The following is a 23,110-nucleotide window of genomic DNA, read 5'->3' on the forward strand; positions in this document are numbered from 1 at the left end:
GAAGTTTCAGTCTATGAAGACAGTCTTCCTCTTGGCTATCACCTCCGCTAAGCGGATCAGTGAGCTGCAGGCACTGTCTGTACACAGCGCCTACATGGGCATTTGGGAAGATGGCAGTAGAGTGTCACCACGCACCGACCCCGCTTTCCTCCCCAAGGTGATGACAGCCTTCCACATCAACCCATATGTGTAAATGGAGTCTTCTCATCCCCTCCTTTTGCTTCTACAGAGGATGAGACATTAAAATTTCTCTGCCCAGTACATACATTGAGGTGCTACGTGCATAGGACAAGAGCTCGGCGTCAATCTGACCAGCTCTTTGTCTGTTACGGGACATGGACCCTAGGCCAGCCCCTCTCTAAGCAGCGTCTGTCACAATGGATTGTAGACATAGTCTCGACTGCGTATGATTGTGCTGGCTTATCCCCACCTGGTAAGGTAGCCACACACTCCACTAGAGGTTTGGCTACATCTTGAGTCCTTTTCAAAGGTGCATCGATGTCCGATATTTGTACTGCGGCAAGCTGGGCTATGCTGCATACTTTCTCTAGGTTCTACCGTGTTAATGTGGTAGACCCTGCTGTGCCTTCTGTAGGCACAAGTGTCCTTGAGGGTATAAGTTATCACCGTTAACCTCTGGGTAAGGCAGTGTTGTGCGTCCGTCATGTGCTGCCATTCCTTCTCTCTGGTATAGAGAGCTCAGCAATACATACCCGAAGGGTAGGACTATCCCATTCCAATGTAAGTGGTGGTCGTCTTCTCTTTCAGGGAACCAGGGTTACGGTAAGTAGCCCAACATTCTGCATGCCGTTATTTTTGTTTCAGTGTGAAAGAAAAATGTTCTCAGTTTAGTTGCAAAAGTCAAGTGTACCCAAGTGTCAGTAACATAAGCAAGAAATTAACAGTATTAATCTAAATAATTAACAATGAATACGAAAAATCATAGTTACTTTTGCTTTTAGTTAAAATAATTTTTACCAAAACAAATTAAAAAAAAAAAAAAAAAAAAAAAAAAAACACTGGAAAGCATAATCTTGGCTCTTGCAAGATTATTGGTTTAAACCAAGGGTTTTCAATCCTGGTAGTACCCCTGAGTTTTCTGTTTTTTGTTCCAATTGAGCTCTTACTTAATTAATTTAACTCATAATTTACTTATTTAGAGCTTTTATTTGTTTTCAGCTCTGAAACAGATGGAGATAGGGCTGATACATATTCAATTAAGTAACTGATAACTTATTTGGAACCAAACCCAGAAGAACCTGGGGACCAGTGGTATATACAATAGGGTTATTACCATCATTGTAGCATACCTTGAAATTGTTGTTGAAGATTTCTGTGACAGGCTGGCGAGTGGATAGAGGCCCAGAGACAGACTGCAGTTCAACAAGTAATACTTTTATTAACAAATAAACACAAAATAAAAGGGCACAAGGGCCAAAACAAAGGTATTTAAGTACAAAAACACAAAGCAAAACTTACAGAAAATGTTCCAAGGCTGGGGCGATGCCTTCACTGGATCAGAAAATATATAAAAAAACAACAACCGTTAGCTTGTTTCCTCAGTTCCCTCCTCTCCCTAATGGGAAGCTGAGGCCTCCTTTTATGTCAGGTGGCTGGGTGCTGATTAATTACTCCAATCAACCCCAGCCACCTGAATACAATAAACCCAGGCAGGTTAAATTCATTTCATGAAGATGAAGAAAGGCATTCCGCTGCCTCTTCTGCAACAGTAGAAACAGTAGGCATTTCTTCACATGCCGTCGCTGTTGCCTGTGTTTATGGATGTTTATTACAAAACACCAGACGTGCAGCACACAAAATCAGGACTTTCTCCAGAATTTTCTCCATGGCTGTAGAACTTCCCAGCATTCACTTCAAGAAGATCATGTGATTTTCTTGTGTTCTCAGTACTATTGCAGTTATGTAATACGAAAGGAAAGAGTTCTCTCTACACTTAAAAAGATGGAAATGTACTCAGTACATTTCCAGTGGTACTCAGCAAACATCCAGTGGGAAAGAAAAACGATCTGAGGACGTTTCCCCTGAAAAGCACTGAGCACACTTGGTAAGTGTACTCAGTGTGAATTGGGGGTCAGTTGAAGTCAGTGCAAGCAACAACTATCTGACCTCTTTGTTAAAGGACCTAAAAAGAAGGTTCCCAGGCTGGGCAATGCCGGGCTGGGCGATGGTGAAAGGCATGTACTATTGGCTATTGCAGTAGGCTATCATTGTCAGAAGGCAGGGTTAATATTTTTAAAAGGTCATGAGAACACTATGGGGAAAAAAGTACTAAGGTGCTCACTGCGGAGGACATTTTTAGCTGAAGCCCCCTATTTGAAAAACATTTCCCCCCACGTTTCCCCCATGTAACATTTCCCCCTACAATTCCCCCCACGTTTCCCCATGTAACATTTCCCCCCACGTTTCCCCCATGTAACATTTCCCCCCACGTTTCCCCCATGTAACATTTCCCCCCACGTTTCCCCCATGTAACATTTCCCCCCACGTTTCCCCTATGTAACATTTCCCCCCATGTTTCCCCCATGTAACATTTCCCGCTATTTTCCCCTCATGGCTTTGATTTCCCCCCAAGATGGCAACCCTCCAGTCACGTGATGCCAGCAGGCTACATGATGGTCAAAATAACCATGGCGACCAATGCTAAATATTCCACAGCAAAATGTAATGTATTTCCAACTACAGAGGATACTTCTTACCTTCATACTTCATACTTCATACTTTGGTACATGTTACCAATTAAGATAATATATGTTTTCAATAGTTTGTGAGAAAATACAGTACTAAATATGAATATATACAGTATATTTTGTTCTACAGACTCACAATTAAAGCAATGTAGGCCTATATGCTTATATTTGATATAGTAGACTATCAGCTTTGTACGGGGATTAAAACAACAAACAAGTTTTGTTCTACAAAGCGTCAGTAACTGGAATCTGTCAGTTTCCTGTAAAATCAGCTTCAGCGAGTGGCAGCTAAACGGTTAAGCTAACGAGACTGTACTAAAAGGACTATGCCGTGCAAAAAGGAGCACAGCATTAACAATGTGTAAGGTACACGCAGAACGATTTCTGTTCAGTTTTCAAGTAGCCTAAAATTCCAGGTAGATTAATACAGTTTGCAATTATTATTCATTTAAATGTTATAAATGATGATGTTTCTGTGATTTCATATTGAAGTTCAGTAAAATAATGAATGTAGCATAATGTATTCCGTTAATAGTAAAGACATATAGCCATGTTTATGGTTGAGTTCATATTTAAATGACCACATCTCAGTTCCAAGACTACTTTGCTGACATTTAATAGTTTGATCATGTCAATACATGTGTTCCCTTGGTCTAGCATACGTGCACTGATATTCAGAAAAGTCCAGACTGATCATATAATACAATTTCATACATCATAATGCCTATTCAGTTGTGAAAAAGTCACTCTGAGGGGAGATATGTTCAGATGCTGTAAGCTACCACTAAGCTGCCACTCTGCCATGGTTATCATATTAAAATATAATCCATAGGCATAGACCTTAACAAAAATCACAGCGACATTTTACCCCTCAGGTGGCAGTGATATCTGGTCTGGCCCATGGCCTGTTTGTGGTTTGGGGAGGGGATAACGTTTTAATTTTTGTAATGCTTTTATTGAACCAAAAATAACAAAATATACATCAAGAGGACATCAACACCCTTCAACACACATAAAACTCTATACATGATACCTCGGCATGGGTATTACAATCTTGCTGGGGAGGAAAACTCGTCATTCCTTCAGTGGTCGTTAAGACGTCGCCGAGCACGTATTGTAATTTAGATGGTATGCGCGCGCATTCGAACCTAAGCAGGCTCAGGGCACAACGCTACTATCAAGAATTCTGTTTGCTTTACATTAAACACAGGTGACAAGGTTACACATATCAAACAAAAAACTCCTACTGTCCATCCAAATAGAATGGTTAATGTCAGAAACTGATGATTAAATGTTAAAACGCCTTGCCATTACAGCCCCCGTGCAGTCAGTCAATGCAGGTTGAATCTACCGCGTCATCACCCCCCGCCCCGCCCGCGCCCGGCTCGGCCGGGGCCGCCCCGCCCCGACCCGCCCCGGGGCGGGGCCCCGCTCGGCCGGCGGCCCCGAATGAAATGAGCCTATCTCGTGAAGGTCTTCGGTTATCGGCCTAACACAAAAGATGTTTGTGTAGGAAAGACAGAGAGAGAAGGCGATCAAACTCGCAGTAGCGGATTCATAACCTGATACAGTGTGTTCCTTCAAAACAGCCTGTATTAATAACAAGACAGACACGCGAAGGAGAAGGAGAAGATCAGATGTTACCATTGTTTGTTACCGGTTTTTACCAAACACAACTATAGACAGCAAGAGGCGTTCAAAGAGTCATACAACAGTACAGTCGAAAAATAAATACAAATCTAGACAAGAATGGACGTAGAAAAGCGGTGGGCCTGCAGGCTTGTTAGCCGCAGTCGTAATCGAGCAGGTCTTCCCGGTCTGGTGTGGGGCAAGCTGCCTCTGGTTCTGGTTGTGGTAGCATCAGTACTGTCTGGACTCGGTTCTCCGGCCGAGGGCAAGGAGTGCGACAAGCCGTGCCTGAACGGGCAGTGCAACCCGACTGTCGGTAGCTGCATTTGCGAGCCCGGCTGGGCCGGGGATCAGTGCCAGCATTGCAGTGGGAGATTCAGGTAAGCGAATGGCAACGACGATTTCTTGTTCACCGCAGCGTCTCAGCAGATTGCTTGCATGTAGACATCATATTTTGGATTTGAAGAATAAAAACAAATAAATCAACAAATACATAAATAAAATAAAAAACTCGGGGTGAGGTAAGGAAAGATCTCCTATATTGTAAATCGGTGATAGGGTGAAACTTGTAAGATGCTAAACTTAATAAATACATACGTGTCATTCTTAGAGTGGGATCGAGTCTAATTTAAATTGTGCGTGTTTCCTTTTATTTTAAACACGAAGCACACTTAAGCATGATTTGCAAGGGTCTAAAAACCAGGAGAGGTCTCTGAACCTCCCAGCCGTGGATTAGTTTTCATCAACAGAAGTAATTAGATAAAAAAAAAAATGGAATGAGATGTTTTGGTCAGAGAAGACGTTTGTGTGTATGGCTCGTAAACACGGAACCGAGTGTAAGTAACTAATTTCGTTGTACCTTCTTTTCCAAAGGCTAGAATAACCATTTCGTAGCCGGCTAATTATGTTTTGTATTTTCGCCCGTCCTGGACTGGGTTATGCACAATCGTAGCATTTTACTGAACTGGAGAATCTCGGACATATCGTACCAATTTTAATATTATATTATGGTTTATTGTGAAGGCTGTTATTGCTTTGATGCGGGTACCCCCGAAATGCTGCATAGATTCTACAACGCAGACATTGTCGATTCACACGGGACTAGACACAGCTCTACTGTCCTGTAAAAAGAATCGGAGGGTAAAGCGAATGCAGGGTTTGCACGGATACATGTAACCGATATCGGTGCGAATTCGGATTCGGTAACTCTTATATAATTGTGCAGTGACTTGATTAATCTGCCTGGGTGATCAGGGACAAACGGTGTTGTTATTTTATTTATTTATTTAGCTGTGGCAAAGTGCAACTCCGCTTTATTAAAGTTTTGGCAGACAGGTAACAGTTTGTATGTAATCCTGGACGAATATGTAAATTAAGTCAGCATCAGCAGTGACCAGGCCAAGTGACACTGATACTGTCTGTATCCTGCTTCCATAAGTACTGTACCTGTTCATTCCACAAATACAAACTAACTACGATATACATATATAAATAGAACTGCTGTACAAGAACCACAGTGGCAAGTCCACGTTTGTCTTTTATTACGATATAGCTTGCAGTAAATTATTACCAGTACTGTAACAAAAAAACAAAACATGAACATGATATTGAGGATGCTTAAATACCTGGGCAGCTTTCCAACTGTTGTGGCACAAGTGGTGGCAGTGTTTGGATTTTGGATGTCCTGCTACAGCAAACGTGTTTTGAAATATACTTAAGATTAAGGGCTCTATTGCAGGTCTCTGTGTAGGTCTTGCCGTTGCTGAATGGAACAGACCTATAGCTCTTAGGACAGTGCAATAGTATTTCATTTATTATTTCTCTTCCCACCAGTCTTTAATTCTGGTGCAGAGTTGTTCCCGTTTTGTACCATAAAGGAAGCTAGTTTCTGTTAGCATTTTCAGAGTCTTATTACAATATGAAAGCATAAGAATTTACGCATGAGAAGAGACTATTTGGCCCGTCAAAGCTCGTCCGGTTCCTAGTTGCAGATTGATCTCAGAACTTTGACATGTTGGGCCTTAAAGGTCCAAGTGATTCTGCCTCAACAACATGATGAGTTAACCCACTTGCTCTGGCTTGGTACATGGTTTCTTTGGTAGTGTTGCACAGTTTTCAGAGACAGAAATATTATCAAGACATACTGAACCCTGGATAGCTTTGCACAATTGTGTAACCCACACATTGTTTTTGTGTTTAATGGCCAGCTTCAAACTGCTGATTCCCAGAAAATAAGTTTTGGAACAGTAACCTCAGTCTGTTTGAAAATGTCTTGTGTCTGCGTTGGGGAGCTGAAGTCTGGAGATGTCCTGTGGTGACTGACCTGTTTGACAAAGAACCCAGAAAAATAAATCTGCATTGATTTGCACTTCATCCTTCCAATTCACAGTTATCTGGAGGGGAAAAGATGTTTTAACCCAAGGATGCAGCCCTGTGTCCAAGAGAGTTGCCATGATTTATACAGTGCAGTAACTGTTATAAATACGTATGTTGCCATGACCCTCCTTCTATTCTACAATTTAGTGACAAATGTTTCTGTAGGTTAGTTTAATGTTGCTCTGTACATTGCAGAAAGGGCATTCACTGGTTCCCAAGACCTGTAGCAACTACCACTGCATAGACCAGCAGAGGAAGTGTCAGCTTTCATTATACAAGATGTTGCTAAAATATATTAATGAAGCACTTGTCCTGCAAACCACAGAGTATGTTGGCAGTATAGATGATTTGAGTATACGCATATGCAGAATTGCTTATGTGCATTATTTTTTGCAGTTTGTTTTTGTCTGTTTTTTACATCTTGCTGTTATGTGTGCTTGCACACCCTCCTATCTCTTCAGTTAAAATGCTTTGTTAACATGCTGATGTTATACCTGTAGTTTTCAGTTATGCTAAGAACTGTTGTGTGTTGCTATATGTAGTCCATTACTTTGTACTCATAAAATGCGTGCATTTGCAAGATTACTTGTATAGAGTGGTACGTTTAGAAATTTCAAGCTATAGCATGCTCAAAACGCAAATAAGAAGGTCGTGCAGACACAGACTCAATCGTGAGTATGACATTTTGAAATTCGCAATCAGAATATTCATACATGCCACATCTGTAGTTGGAAGTAGTTGTCCGTCAAACAGACAACACTTCAAACTGATCCTGTACTTGGCTTCTTGTAACAATTCAGCCAGACCTGGGTGATACTGATACATCATTCATGGATACCACTGTACTTCCAACAACTGAACCCCCCCCCCCCCCCCCCCCCCCCCCCCACACACACACACACACACACACACACACACACAGTGCACTCTTTTTTGTTTTGCAACTTTGCTTTGCTGATCTGTGTGCTGGCAGTAAACAGTGCAGTAATGAACTGTAGAAGAAGCTCATTTCTACCCTTTCTGTTGGACTAACAGAGTCGTGCCGTTTACTGCCTTCCTGTAAGTGTTTAGCAGAAACTGGGCTGCAGTAGTTCAGTAGTAGCACAACATCCAGATGTTTTTTGGGCGTGAGATTTATAGCAATACAATTCCCTTTCCTGTTTGTCCTGAGTGTGCAGTGCTAATCAATAGCAACTTGGGTTGGGGGTTGGGGGTTGGGGTTGGGGGTTGGGGGGGGGGGGGGGGGGGGGGGGGGGGGCTCAGAACACCCAGAACACCCAGAAACAAACAGGACACCCCTTTTGGAACGTCAAGTTGAAATAAAACCTGCCGTTCAAGATCTCCCTCATACAGTAAAGCTATTGTTAGGCACCATCTGCAAGTCCTCAAGGCCTGACGTGATGACATGAATACGAACAACACTTCGGTGAAGTTTACCTCTATATAGCTATAAAACTGACTTTTTTCTCACCTTGTTTTCGTGGGGGATTAGGGCTGGGTATCAGCAGTGTCTTCACGATACAGTAAATTAAGCATGAAACATAAGTCACACAATTGTCTCATTTGCTTGTGCGAGTGTTTGCAGTAACTCTGGTAAAGCACTTTTGGTCCAATAAGCTTCACAGCCTGTTTTTCTTTTGTTTCCTGTTTTATTTTTTAAAATACATTTCTTTTAAAACAAAATTTACAAATCGGGCTCCAGACAGTGGCTCCTAGGCCAAAAAAAATTGGTTGCCAAATCCATTTGCTGGAGCCACTTCAGGAGCAAGTTGGTTGCTACCATATTCAACTGCTTGAAATACAACCACAATACTATAACAGTAACTTAATGCCTGTACTCACGTGCTTGTGCCACATTCTAAACTTTGCAGCTGATGACTGCAATGAACCTGGAATGTTCATATTTCATATTTTGCTACTGCTGAGTCTGGAATTGGTGACATCACCTCTAATTGTGTACAGTTGTAACATGGGGAAGTAACATGCTGCACCTCCCAGGCATAGTGTTAGTGACACAGACAGCTCTTATGATTTAAAATATATTACCATGTGTTATTCAGGAAAAAAAATTTAAATTGCAGTGAGTTGGTTTGCTATGTATAATATTAAATACTCATGCACTAAACAGCTGTATTGTCTTCCCTAATACCATGAGGGAGGGACTTGATATAAAAAACATATTTACTAAATGGTGCTAAATACTCATGCACTAAACAGCTGTATTGTCTTCCCTAATACCATGAGGGAGGGACTTGATATAAAAACCATATTTACTTAATGGTACTAACTTTCCAAAGTGTCTCAGTGCATGTTAAGTTTACTGCTTATTGAAACCAGGCGGTGTCTGTCTAAATCACGATATAAATAGAGCAGACCACAAGTAGTGCTGTGGGGAAACATGATAAACATGTATATCTGCTTTCAGGTACTGTGTTCAGTATTTTCCAGGGTAAACGATTGCCTGTGTTCCACAGAACACTACAGATAAAATGTCAAATAAAGGCTACATAGGATGCATTTTGTTGGTTTTGTGGATTAAGGGCAATGTTTTGACATACGGTGTTGTAATACTGTACATGATGATACAATTCTGAAAATGCCAAATTTACCAAAAGATGACTGCACGTGAACTGTATTACATAATCATTTCCTTTATTTCTATTCCAAACTTGTTGCTTCCTCAATGCAAGATGCATTGTAGGAATAGACAGTGCTGTATAAAATCCCATGATGTACTGTATTTTTTTCCATTATGACATTGTATTGCCAAAAAGGCCACGAGACAGTTGTGCTCTTTTAACACATGAATTATTCTGAATTTTCAGCCCTGAAAACCATTAGTGTTTTTGTCATGGAAAAGACAGCGAGTAGCGTACTGTACAAATTGTGACTAGCCTGTGCAGCATGTCAAAATCAACAATTCAGCAGCTAGAAGGTTAAAGTTTCTTAAAAGAAAGAAAAGAAGTAAAGGCACACTTAAAAAAAAAAAAAAAAAAAAAAAATTGTTTTCAGTCAGTTACTTTTTTTTTTCTCCGCTTTGACCGTCTCAAAGAAAGACATTCCTGGGCGTCTCATCCTATAGAGACCCACTGAAGATGTAGCTGGTGCTGGCTGCTGCCTCTTTGGTCGCTGTCATTCTGACAAAGTGAGAGCTGGACTACCTGTCCAATGGAGTGCCCATATACTCAAATAAAGGGTGTGTAACGCATGCAGCATTTTGCGTGCTATAATGCTTGGCAAATGAATCATTTAGCTCGCCTTATTCGTGCATGTTATTATATTGGTGAACAAAGCGGACACACCTTCCTTTTTCTGCACAGTATGGGTTTCTCATACAAAGCAGTATTTTTTATGCACATTTTACGCAGTGTGATTCTTATTAAGAACATGAGGCGAGTCCACACTGGATTTTAAACTGGCAGGATCAGGTGGAATTTTGCCGTTGCCCTGATGGGATTATCAACCTTCCTCTGCTTATTTCCGTCATCAAAAAGACGTTAAGCACAGGTCTCTAGTCGTTATTTCTCCAGAAAAAGCAGAGAAAACCTTTCATATGACAGGAAAACTAATAACTGTTCAAAAGGTAGAGACTTCTAAATTCGACCAAACAGCAATCAGTTTTTCAGAGATCTTCATAGCATGCACCACACAACTTGTAGTTAGCAAGTTGAGCGATATTGAATGGGGTAGTGAAGTCTGCACAAAGAATGAAAGAGAGAGAACCTAACCCCCTTCACGAATGAAACAGTGCTTCACTGTGTGCTTGTACAGCTTGGGGAATTTCAGTAACCTGCAACATTACAACAGAACAGGAAGAATCCCTTTCCTTTCTTCAGTGCCACCGAACATTCAGTCCCATTTGCACTGTCAGTTTGTTTTATTTGATAATGTATTCAAAGCTGCTGCTTGTGACTGAGGGAAGTTGATATCTGCTGTGGCAGGAGCCATACACTTGACAAAAACTAAGTTTCTTCAGACAAGAGAAACGCTGAGATGAGTCTTCAGGAAGAAAAAAAGCCAGATTGGGCAAGGAAATATTTTTCCTTTGAGAACAGATGACAATTCAATGAAGAAATAATAATAATAAAAAAATACCTGCATAGGCAAGATAAAAGGGTAGCCTTAATACAGTTTGTCTTAAGCAATTAACCATCACAGACTGAAATAAATAAAGCAGTTCTGAAGATGCAGCTATCCTATGTTAATGGTTACAAAGTGATTTGAATGTTTGAAGCTTAGAAAAGTTTGCACAAAGTGTATTCTGTTTGTAGGACCTGTAGGTGCTGGATATAAATGAAACTATTGATATGGGGAAGAGCCCCCATGCAGAGTCCTGCGCGGGTCCAATTTTTACAACCTGCTTCCGACCCGGACCCGCAACCCACTGCAGCATCCTCTTCTTACCTGCGACCCGACCCACAAGTGTCGACTGATTCTCACGCTTTCACGGGGGGGGGGGGGGGGGGTCTTACCATCTGTGAATCCCCCACGAAAATGTGGAGAGAACAAGCACAATATCAAAACACTGCCAAACCAAACAATTGCGGGTTACAGCAAAACAATCTCTTTATTTAAAAAGAGTGTGCTGTGGCCCTGGAACCGCTGACATGCAAGTGTTTTTTTTCCCTCTTGGCCCCTGCTAGGTGCAGAGGCAGCCTGCATTGATCTTGCTTGCAGAATGGTCAGGGGAGGAAGGCTCTTATTGGAGCAGCACTGTGCTTCTTGAGAACTAGTTTCCAAAACTCCTTTTAGATTTCTTTTAAAACAGTTATAACTTCATCTTGCATGTCTTTTCAGTCATTGTGGGCATTCTGAACAGATGACTAGGAGAGAAACAGCACTGAAATAAAAGTTGACCTGTATTCTACTGCATTATTCTTGTCAAACTCAGTCTTGCTTTGTTTCCCTTCTATTATAGTTTTATTCAAATCTGATGAAGGGGCCTGGTCTTCAAAGATAGACTTATATGAAGTACTGTACATCTTATGTTAAACTAAAGCAAATCCTATTTTGTGAAGTCCATAAGTCTGCACAGAGCAAACCAGAAAACTCACTATTAGTGAAATACAATGGCAACTCTGATTTCTACTCTTGAATTTGAGAGTGAGTGGTACATGTGTTATTATTTATCTATCAGATGCCTTTATACAAGGCGACTTACAGAGACCAGGGGGTGTGAACTGTGCATCAGCTGCAGAGTCACTTACAGATCTCACTGATGATAACTTGAAATCACGATCGCTGTGGGGGAGGGAGACATGCTTCAGAAACTCCTCCTGCCATCCAGTTTGCAATCTGGCTGAAGCCAGGACCTGTCCCCAAATCAAAGTAGTAAGGTATGCGTAAAGCTAAGAAAAAGAAGCCAAGTCAAGTAGAACTAGAAAATAAATAGTTTTTTAAATCTCGCCTTTGCTTTGTCTAACTGAATTAAACTAATGCAGATTTTTTTGGCCTGGATAAAAATTATGGAGCCGCCATAACCATTGCCAAGTATGCAGTAATTATGACTGCACCAGGAATGAATTTATTCATGGCTTTTCAGAAATATGTATCTACTTGACATTTCCTGATCTCCTCATTTCAGTTTGTACCTGAGGATTTGAACTTGGTACATTAGGTATTGGGTGTTTTGGTGTTAAAAAGCTTTCTGATTCTGATAACTTGTTTGACTGATTATTAATGACTGTATACTGCAGTAGTCCAGAACAGCTATTGCAGTTTTACTTTCTTTTGTTTTGTTAAATAAGCATTGTAAAAGGGAAAGGACTACACATTGTAAAGGTCTTAACTATTCTTACCTCACGAACAAGACTAGAGAACAATCTCAGCTGAGTCATTACATATTTCATGTTACAATAACTGTGTACATGTGCAGTATTCCCAACCTGCAAATACATGGTTCTTGGTACATAATTTAATTTCATAAAGTATTTATTTAAGATATTTAATAATTTCAGCCACTTTTGCTGTTGGATACTCTAATAAGAAATTTATTTAAAATACACTATTTTATTTATTTGCTTGTGATATAAAGCAGCACATGCAATGAAGTGAACCGAAAAGCTCATTTTCTTTCAGTCTCTCTGGATTTCGGATATTTTCCTGTTTGACTTTGTAATGTGGGACTTTCATGTGGATCCTTTTCCACAGTGCATTTCTGCACAGTATGAACTTCTTGGAAAGAGAACTCCATTCAAAATGGCAGGTTGCTGTAGTGGTATTTGAGAGACATGAGAGTGATATCATATAGTGGTGTATGAGAGATCACTTAACACAGACTGGCACACATCTTATAATATATGCTAATATGTATATTAATGCCCATGCTCATGGCTGTAGTATTCAGCAGTTGCAGCAGCTTGTTGAACTCTTAACGCCTGCTGACTTGACAACCAGCCACACCTCTCCCTTAGAAGATCCCGAGGTGATATGATGCCTCGCTTCCTGCACAGAGCTGTCAAATTTCAAGACCAAGTAATTGATCTTGAGAGTCCCTGCAGTTGTCAGAGCTTAGGCATCTGTCGCGTTTGTTAAAAAAGGCCCGACTCCCTTCAAGTGGAAAATCGAGACACGCTGTACTCTCATCCTGTGGCGCACAGGGAACAGTGAAAATGTTGTACAGTGTGCGAGTGTCTCTGAAGGCAGGGCGCATGGTGCCCCGTCGCCTGAGGTAGAGTTTGAGTACAGCCAGGGGAACTACCTGAGGATTAGGGCTGGGCATTGGCAGTGATACGAGGCTCAAGATACAGTAAATTAAGCATGAAACCTAAAAATCACACAATTGTGTCATTTGCTTGTGCGAGTGTTTGCAGTAACTGGTAAAGCACTTTTGGTCCAATAAGCTTCACAGCCTGTTTTGCTTTTGTTTCCTGTTTATTCTTTAAAACAAAATTACAAGTCAGGGCTCTAGGCAAAGGTTTTGCCTTTAGGAGCCAATGGCTCCAGGCCCAAAAAATGGTTGCCAAATTCAGTTTCTGGAGCCACTTCATGAGCAAGTTAGCTGCTGCCGTATTCAACTGCTTAAAATACAACAACTTGCTAAGACACTAAACAGGAACTTAATGTCTGGACTCACTTGTTTGTTGCCAAGTTCTGCTGAGTGGTTAATCTATGCAGCTGATGACTGAAATGAACTCAGTTTATTTAAAATGTTCTGCAAGTGTTGTCTGGAATTGGTGATGACGCCTCTAATTGTGTGCAGTGTAACATAGGAAATGGCATGCTGCATCTCCAATGCTCTGTCAGTACCTATGTTTCCATAAAAAAAAGTTTATATATATTATATATATATATATATATATATATATATATATATATATATATATATATATATATATATATATATATATATATATATATATATATATATATATATATATATATATATATATATATATATATATAAGCCTTGACAACTGATGATGAAACGCGTGAAATTCAGTAAGTCATATTAGTATGCAAAAAAAAATGTTTGATACAAACTATCCCAACCTATTTTCCTGTACAATAAGTGTTGTGCAGAAATGTAACGTATTTACAATTACCCTTATGAAACTCGATTTTTGGAAAACTTCAAAGCAGTACATAGTTCAGTATGTTAACGTAACATTATTCAGCAGGTTATGATGGACTTTATGAAGCAACATTGGTTAATTCTGTAGGGTGCTTTTGGCCACAGATGTAATTGTCCCCTATAATTATCAAAAAGAATTATTGAATCACTTTTTTTTTTTTTTTGGTAAGATCAAAAACTTGTTGAAGAACAGTTAGGGAAGTGCAACTTAAATAACAAGGGGTCGGGACAGGCCTGTTACAGAATACTGACCTCACTAGGACTGATAGTATTACGTACATTTAATTATAATAGAAAAGAAACATACCTCATAATGCTGTGATAACATTAATGACACACTGTCTGATTTGAAACCACACAATTTTTTGTACTGAGTCATCATTTTGTTAATTTTCCAAACAACTGAATATGGCTGCACTTATATTTTCTGCATTACAGTCTACAGGTATTTGTTAGGTTAAAAAACAAAGGTAAATAATAATTTGACTTGTGTGTCTCTTTGGTCAGTGCTTCAGCACACATTCTGCACACAAAGGGCAGATCTACTGCTGATTTTCAGGATTTAACTGAAAAGGCAGTTGCCAAATTTCTAATTGTTTCTGGCCATTTTTGAAGGCAGAGGAATTGGAGTCAATTTTTGAGTCGATTTTCTTTAAAGACGCTTCTGGTTGTAAATTGTAACAGCTTTTGCCAAACTTTAGGCAAGCCAGAAGCTGTGCTGCTTTTTGGTCTAAGTTTACAAATGCTGACATACACCTGACCCTCCTGTTTTCTTTCACTTCTCCTACAAACATTTTCCTCTGCAGACATGTTTTAATATTTTCATCATCTCTTTACACCTCTGGCTACTGCAGATTTTAATTCCACCCCTGGATTTTTCAAAAACAAAGTATTAATTTTCCCAAGCAGGATTAAAATATCATCTTAGGTTTTGGTGCAGCTATCTCTGGAGGGTATTTGAAACTGGACTGCAAAGTATTCAGACCCCTGACCAATTCTCTCATATTACTGAATTACAAATGGTACATTGAAATTTTGTTCTGTTTGTTATTTTATTTTTAAACACTGAAAATCAAAATCAATTATTTTAATGTGACATTGGTTTTATGTTGGGAAATATTTAAGAAAAATAAAAAACTGAAATATCTTGCTTGCATAAGTATTCAACCCCTGTGCTGTGGAAGCTCTCAGTTTGCACCCATGAAAGAAATTGCCCTAACGAGGACACAATTACCTTACAATTGGCCTCCACCTGTGAACCATTAAAGTTGCTGTCACATTTTCTGGATAAAAACACCACTGTTGAAGGATCATTGGTAAGGCTGTGAATCTGAAGGAAAATGAAGACCAAAGAGCACTCTACAGAAGTTAGAGATAAAGTAATACAAATACATAGATTGCGGAAAGGGTACAAAATAATATCCAAGTGTTTGGATATCCCAGTGAGCACAGTTGGATCAATAATCGGGAAGTGGAAGCTGTATCACACCACGAAGGCACTGCCAAGAAAAGGCCGTCTCTCAAAACTCAGCGCTTAAACAAGAAGAAGACTTGTGAGAGAATCCACAAAGAGGCCAACAATCACTTTGAAGGCGCTACTGAGTTCAGTGGCTGGGAGTGGAGTAATGGTGCACCAGTCAACCATATCAAGAGCTCTGCATAACACTGGCCTGTATGGGAGGGTGGCAAGAAAGAAGCCGTTACTCAAAAAGTACCATCTGAAAGCATGTCTGGAGTTTGCCAGAAAGCATTAGCGTGACCCAGCTGTGATGTGGGAAAAGGTTTTGTGGTCAGATGAGACAAAGATAGAGCTTTTTGGCCAAAACTCAAAGCGCTATGTGTGGTGCAAACCTAACACTGCCCATGCCTCAAGACACACCATCCCTATAGTGAAGTATGGTGATGGCAGCATCATGCTGTGGGGATGCGTCTCATCAGCAGGGACTGGGCATCTTGTTACAATTGAATGAAGAATGGATGGAGCAAAATACAGGAAAATACTGCAAGAGAATCTGCTTCAGTCCACTAAAAAACTGAAGCTTGGGAGGAAATTCACCTTTCAGCAGGACAGTGATCCCAAACACAAGGCCAAAGCAACATTGGAGTGGCTTAAGAACAAAAAGGTGAATGTCCTACAGTGGCCCAGTCAAAGTCCTGATCTCAATCCCATTGTGAATCTGGTACTATTTGAAAATTGCGGTTCACAAGTGTCGTCCAACCAACCTGAACAACCTGGAGCAAATCTGCCAAGAAGAGTGGCAAAAGACTTAAAGCTGTTAATTGCAGTGAAAGGTGGCTCTACCAAATATTAATGTGTGGGGGTTGAATACTTATGCAAGCAAGATATTTCAGTTTTTTATTTTTCTTAAAAATAATTCCCAACATAAAACCAATGTCACCTTACAATAACTGATTCTGAGTTTCAGTGTTTTAAAAATAAAATATCGAACAGAACGAAATTTCAATGTACCATTTGTAATTCAGTAACATGAGAGAATTGGTCAGGGGTCAGAATACTTTTGCAAGGCACTGTGTGTGTGTGTGTGTGTGTGTGTGTGTGTGTGTGTGTGTATATGTGTGTATGTGTGTATATATATATATATATATATATATATATATATATATATATATATATATATATATATATATATATATATATATATATAAAATTTATTTATTAGTGCCTATAGAATGTGTACACCCCCTTGAACTTTTTTCACATTTTGTTGTGTCAGTGCCTTCATGCATTTAAATAAGGATTTTTTCCCACTTCTCTACACACCATACTCCACACTTAAGGGGAAAAAAATATATATTAAAAATACAAAACTGGAAGATCATAATTGGATAAGTCTCCACCCCCCTGAGTTAATACTTGGTGGAAGCACCTTTGGCAGCAATTACAGCTGTGAGTCTGTTGGGATCGGTCTCTACCAACTTTGCACACCTAGATTTGGCAATATTTGACCATTCTTCTTTACAAAACTGTTCAAGCCCTGTCAAGTTCCTTGGGGAGCGCTGATGGACAGCAATCTTCAAGTCATGCCACAAATTTTTGACTGGATTTAGGTCGGGGCTCTGACTGGGCCACAGAAGGACATTTACCTTTTTGTTCCTTAGCCACTCCAGTGTAGCTTTGGCTGTGTGCTTTGGGTCATTGTCCTGCTGAAAGGTGAACTTCCATCCTAGTTTCAGCTTTCTTGCAGAGGGCAACAGGTTTTCCTCAAGGACTTCTCTGTACTTTACTCCATTCATTTTCCCTTCTATCCTGACAAGTGCCCCAGTCCCTGCCGATGAGAAACATCCCCATAACATAATGCTGCCACCACCATGCTTCAGTGTTGGGTTTGCGCCAAACATAAGGCTTTTCATTTAGGCCAAAAAGTTCCATTTTGGTTTCATGGCCACAGAATTCCCTGCGTTTTTTTGCATAATTCAAACGGGATTCAGAGTGGACTTTCTTGAGAAATGACTTCCTTCTTGCCACCCTACCATACAGGCCAGATTTGTGTGTTTGGGATATTGTTGTCACATGCACACTTTGACCCATTTTGGCCATAAAAGCCTGTAACTCTTGCAAAGTTGCCATTGGCCTCTTGATAGCCTCTCTGATCAGTCTCCTTGCTTGGTCATCCAGTTTGGAGGGATGGCCTGATCTAGGCAGGGTCTTGGTGGTGCCATACACCTTCCACTTCTTGATAATCGTCTTGACTTTGTTCCTTGGCCCATTTTCCGTTCAGCAACACGTTATACAACCAGAATACTCAGGGAGGTTGATTATTCGTTAGAGTTTATACTCTAGTCTAGCGAGTAAATAGAAAAAAATTGATGTAAATGCATCAAACTTTTTCAGATCAAGAAGATTTGTGTGATAACTGTTGAACTTGTGACATCTTTATGTACAGCTGTTAGTTCGCTAGAATCCAGTTTATATTTTTTTGCAAAATTTTGCAAGTTCGCAAGAAATGAGTTTGTCTTGTTGATGAAAACACCTGTTTCGCTGCATTAGGCACAGTGTCACACTATTGGCATTCCTTTAAAACACTTTTAAACCTGCCACCCTGTACATAAACTTAATCTAAATTGGTTTTTTTTTTTCATTTGAGTCTAAATCCTAAGAAGCACTAACAATATGCAGTACAAGGAAACAAAGATCTTTTGTAAGACTTTTACAGTTACTTTATCCCAAACCTGCTCCAGTCCTTCAGTGGCTGGAGCACAGGTTGAGCTCCAACAGTAATAGTGGGTGAAGTAACTTACAAAAAATAGATGGTGAGTAAGTAGATTCAAGAAAATGCACAGAGTCCTTTTCTTTAGTCAGTTGCCAGGTTTATTGAGATATGCAGGGAGTCTGGTCCCAGGTACAGGACAAACGATACTCAACATTACAATGTTTGCATGACATTAAATACCCTTCTGTATAGATGGTCCACCTCCCTTTTCTCTGACACTTAACCAATTGCAAAGGTAATTTAATTTATTGTGTGAGTGTTAATGTGTGTGTGTCTGTGTGTGTGGTCTAGTGTGACAACATCTGAACTCAGTGCATTCTTCACACTCCTGGAGACAAAAGGTCCATACATCTGCCTTTTGTTATCTCCTTGCGACCCCCTTTGATGCCAGTGGGATTATCTCTTTTGATCTCTCTGAAGTCTAGAGCCTGTTCCCTTCTAGTCCACAGCATTGTTATCTCGTTAGCTTGCATTCAATGTTGGGCAAGAAACTTGTAGACACAACGTCTCTATCAATTGTAAGCAGTACATGCAATTTGAACCAAACAGTCTGCTATCTGCAATATTAGTCTCTTTTCAGAAAAAAACACCAGTATAGCTCTGCCAGTCCACATGCGTAGCAAACTGCTAATCAATTCCTAATCCATGTTTTCCAACAGCGGGTAGAGCTATTCAAGCAGATTTGTTTGGCTCAAGCGCTCCACAGACTAGGGCCGTTGGTGGTGTTTGGGCTTTTCTACCATTTCAAGAGAAACGACTGACAAAACAGCTGCTTTGATTTGTGTGTATTGCTGGTCTAAGAAAAGCAGCAATCCTCAGAAGTCCAAGCAGCTACTTCTTCACTTGCAACGGTGAATTAGCCCAATCAACACCAGTGACTCTCACGTAGAGAGCCTGTATGGTAAAAGCCCATTGGATATCTGTGCAAAGTAAACTAATTTTAAAGTCGTATTGGACATTTATTTAATGGGGGTTCCTTAACCCTTTTATATGCACTGTTTTCATAAGATAATAATACTGGTGTAGTGTTGTGAGTGTTACAGTGAAGACACTGACATATAACTAATTTTATATTTTAAAACTTCTGCTCTCACTCTGCATGTCCAACTGTCAACTCTGTTTAAATAATATTCTTATCTAGTCACGTCATGTACTTTTTGTAAGACTATACATACGTCACTGACATATAACACTCACTAGGTGGAATCCAGTCTTTACTAGACTGGATTCACTACAGTACAACTGGTAGTAAAAAAACAAAAAAAAAAACTTGGGCTTCCCAATATCGTTATAAATTTAATGATTGAGTTATCCTTATGAGTTTAATGATTTGAGCTCGTCACAGTACCTGTACATAATCAAGCTCAATCTTGTGTTAAAACCTTGAATAGATGAATATGCGATGCAAAAGCAGCCATATTTCCATCCTGAATTTAATTGTATGTGCGAGATTGTAGTTCAGCCTCTGTTTCTAAAGGCCTTTTTTAATGAGGTTTAGATTCACACAGACCCACAGAGCTGTGAGCCAAACCAAGCGCAGTAAAATGAAGCACTCTGCAAAGAAGCAACTGATGAAGTCATTTGTTGTACTGCAGAGCAGAGGCGAGGAACACCAGGGCAGGGGATCAGTTTCAAAGGCTCCCACACAGGATATATGCTGTTCTCTTATTGGATATTTTTTCTTATGCAAATTCAGTCTTGAGTAGAAATTAATATTGACAGATCTTTTTTTGATTGACTTTGTAATTTTTAAAAAAAAAAAAAAAAAAAAAAAAAAAAAAAAATATATATATATATATATATATATATATATATATATATATATATATATATATATATATATATATATATATATATATATATATTTTTTTTTCAAATTGGAACAATAGAGCCTCTTCCTTTTGTGGTGTTAACAAAGAATGAGAAATACAAAGACATGCAGTGTGACCTGCATAATGATTTTGTTGGATTTGTTCTGCTTCAGTTTGTTTGTTTATAATAGTAAATGGATTCTGCTGTGTATAAATCTAATTGCCATTTTCGGCTGATTTCGAAAGTATACATTCTATTTGATGTATGAACACCAAGCACAATAAATAAAATATTATATCTGGCATCTTCAGTGTAGCGTGTGGTCTTCTGTAAATGACTATTGCTCTTAGTAAAATTGAGTTTCACAGCCATGTTTGTACAGTAGGTGTGGTTTTTAGGTTCATGTATACTGCAGCGTGAGAAAAGCATCAATCAAGCAAACCTTAGCAACAGACATTAGCAACAAAAGGCTTACTCTTCCAGTCACTGCATACCAGTTCTAATGGACTATAATTAGGCTGGTAGCAAGCACACGCATACTGTAAAACAGGCATTAAAAACCAGTTGCGGTAGCCCTAGGTGCAGGAAATTTTATTTTCTTTTGTGTGCAGTAACTGTTTTGACAGGGATCCAGATATGGTTACCAAAGGCAACCGATTTCCTAATTAATTATCAGGTAATGGTCAACAGTAATTGATGCAATGACAACACTTTTTTTAATTTTATTCGCCAAATTGTGGAATCTTTCTAAAAGCAATCAAATAAAACAATGTGCATGATCTTCATATATAAAAAATGTATTATATTAAAGCAAAAAGACATCCAATGTTTTTTCTGTTAGGCTGCTATTTCTCATAATTCTCAAATTAGTCCTGTGCAAGGAAAGTGAGTGTTACTGGGTAGCTACCTAGTAGTGCTGCAGATCAAGCGCTCAACAGGTGGGTCTAGTGTTGATCGGGGTAACTTAACATTGCAAGAGAGACAACTGGAGAAACGGCTTCTTGGATTTGTGTGGATTGCTGTTCTCTACAGTCTAAGACAAGCAGCAAATCCAAGTGGCTGTTTCTGTGTGAATAGTGAATTAGCTCAGTAAATACAAATGACCCTCATCTGACTGTCAGCAACTGATTTCTGTTGATCAGCTTGTGCAGCACTGCTAGTTAGTGAAGCTTCAAAAAGGGCAATCGATTAATGCACGTTTAATCGATTCGTACAAAAAGCCAATGCGCTCAATAATCAATTAATTGATTAAACATTACAACTCGAGCCGTAGTCTTCAGTTTACCTGCGCTCTGTGCAACTTGTACACTTGTTGTTATCTCTGTAGTTTGCAAATCACAGGATCTCTATTGATTTGGAATCCCAAAGGGATGATTCCATTCACACAGATATTCTGGGTTGAGTGACTGAGGAAGAAGATGTGAAATCAGAGGAATTGTTAGTGTAAACTTCAGCAACGTTTCCCAATTTCTACTCAGAACTTAGGAGAATAAAAATCAAACTGTGCCAGGATTCTATTGCGATTGTGCACAAGCAGCTGCATTATTTAATTGTTACGTTAATGAAACCTATAAATGAAACCGCAAGAGTCACTTGGGGATTTCTGCTTGGTCGAGATTTCACACTGCACTGTTTATGTTAAACCTACGTAGTTTAAGACATGTCAGTTGTCTATTGCCTTTAAAGTTCTTTTGAATAAACTAGCAATAATCAATTCTGTTATCATAAAGAGCGGCCAGTCTCCCCCATTGTCATGTAGGCTACATTTTTGCATTACAGGGGTTTGAAGATTCATCAGGGGAGAATGAAATGCTTGAGGGAGAAGGGACAAGGGCCTCGCATTGATCAGTACTTCTTACGAAGTCAGTCGAATGAAATCCAGTTTCGGAAGCAAACCACAGTTCACAGGATATGAGCACCCCTGTCACAGACGTGAGGAGGACTTGCGTGGATACAACTAGTGATGAACCTAATGACCCTTACGAACCCGGTCAGACGAACCAGTGTAAGAGAGAAAAGAACCTCAACGGGCACAAGCCTGGAGTTAAATGGCCAAGAGCTTGTGAGAAAAACTGCATGGGACACAGTAAACACGGATCTCTGTTTTACTTTGGAAAGGTTAAGTGGAACAGTTGAAAAGAAGCTGGATAAATTTGGGGACATCATCTACGCATATGGAAGCAAGAGGTTTGGCATTGGAAAAAAGGAAGGAAAAAGTACAAACTATTCCTGGAAAGTCTAGACGGCAGCAAGAGATTGAACGCTTAGTTAGAGAAAGGAGGCAGTTGAGGAAGCACTGGAGAAAAGCAGAACAAAGTCAGAAGGAGGGACTCAATCTGTTACAAAGGGTGATAAAAGATGAGCTTGCAACATTGCGCAGAGCTGAGCGCCTACGGAAACGCTACAAAAAGACAGTGTGTGCGAGAACTAACTTTTGTAAAGATCCATTCAAATTTGTAAAGAAGATATTCACCAGTGAGAGAAATGGCACACTAAAATGATCTAAGTTTGAGCTGGAGAGATATTTGGAGGAAACACATACAGATTCAAAAAGGCAGGAGCCTATGTCAATTCCTTCAGATATTCCACCTATCAATCCACCCGAATACCAAATGAAGGACTCTGCACCTAAGTGGAAAGAAGAAGAGCAAGCTGTGAAAAAAGCAAGGGCATCATCATCTCCAGGGCCTAATGGAGTTCCATACAGAGTATACGAGAGTGCTTCTGGAGTTCTACGAATCCTGTGGAAATTGATGAAACTGGCATGGGAAAAACAGGTT

At 39.8% G+C, this 23,110-nt stretch overlaps 1 protein-coding gene across 1 annotated transcript in view; it reads left to right on the forward strand.

Moving 5' to 3' along the window:
- The first annotated feature begins 4,216 nt into the window (after nt 1-4,216).
- Nucleotides 4,217-23,110, forward strand: part of LOC121312819 (attractin-like) — a 130,811-nt gene continuing 111,917 nt past the window's right edge. Inside the window, exon 1 of the mRNA XM_041244661.1 lies at nt 4,217-4,717. Coding sequence (XP_041100595.1) covers nt 4,458-4,717 — 260 coding nt within the window. The 5' untranslated portion in view covers nt 4,217-4,457. The remainder of the gene's footprint in view (nt 4,718-23,110) is intronic.

Source organism: Polyodon spathula, chromosome 1 (assembly GCF_017654505.1).
Source record: "Polyodon spathula isolate WHYD16114869_AA chromosome 1, ASM1765450v1, whole genome shotgun sequence".
NCBI classification, from domain to species: Eukaryota; Metazoa; Chordata; class Actinopteri; order Acipenseriformes; family Polyodontidae; genus Polyodon; species Polyodon spathula.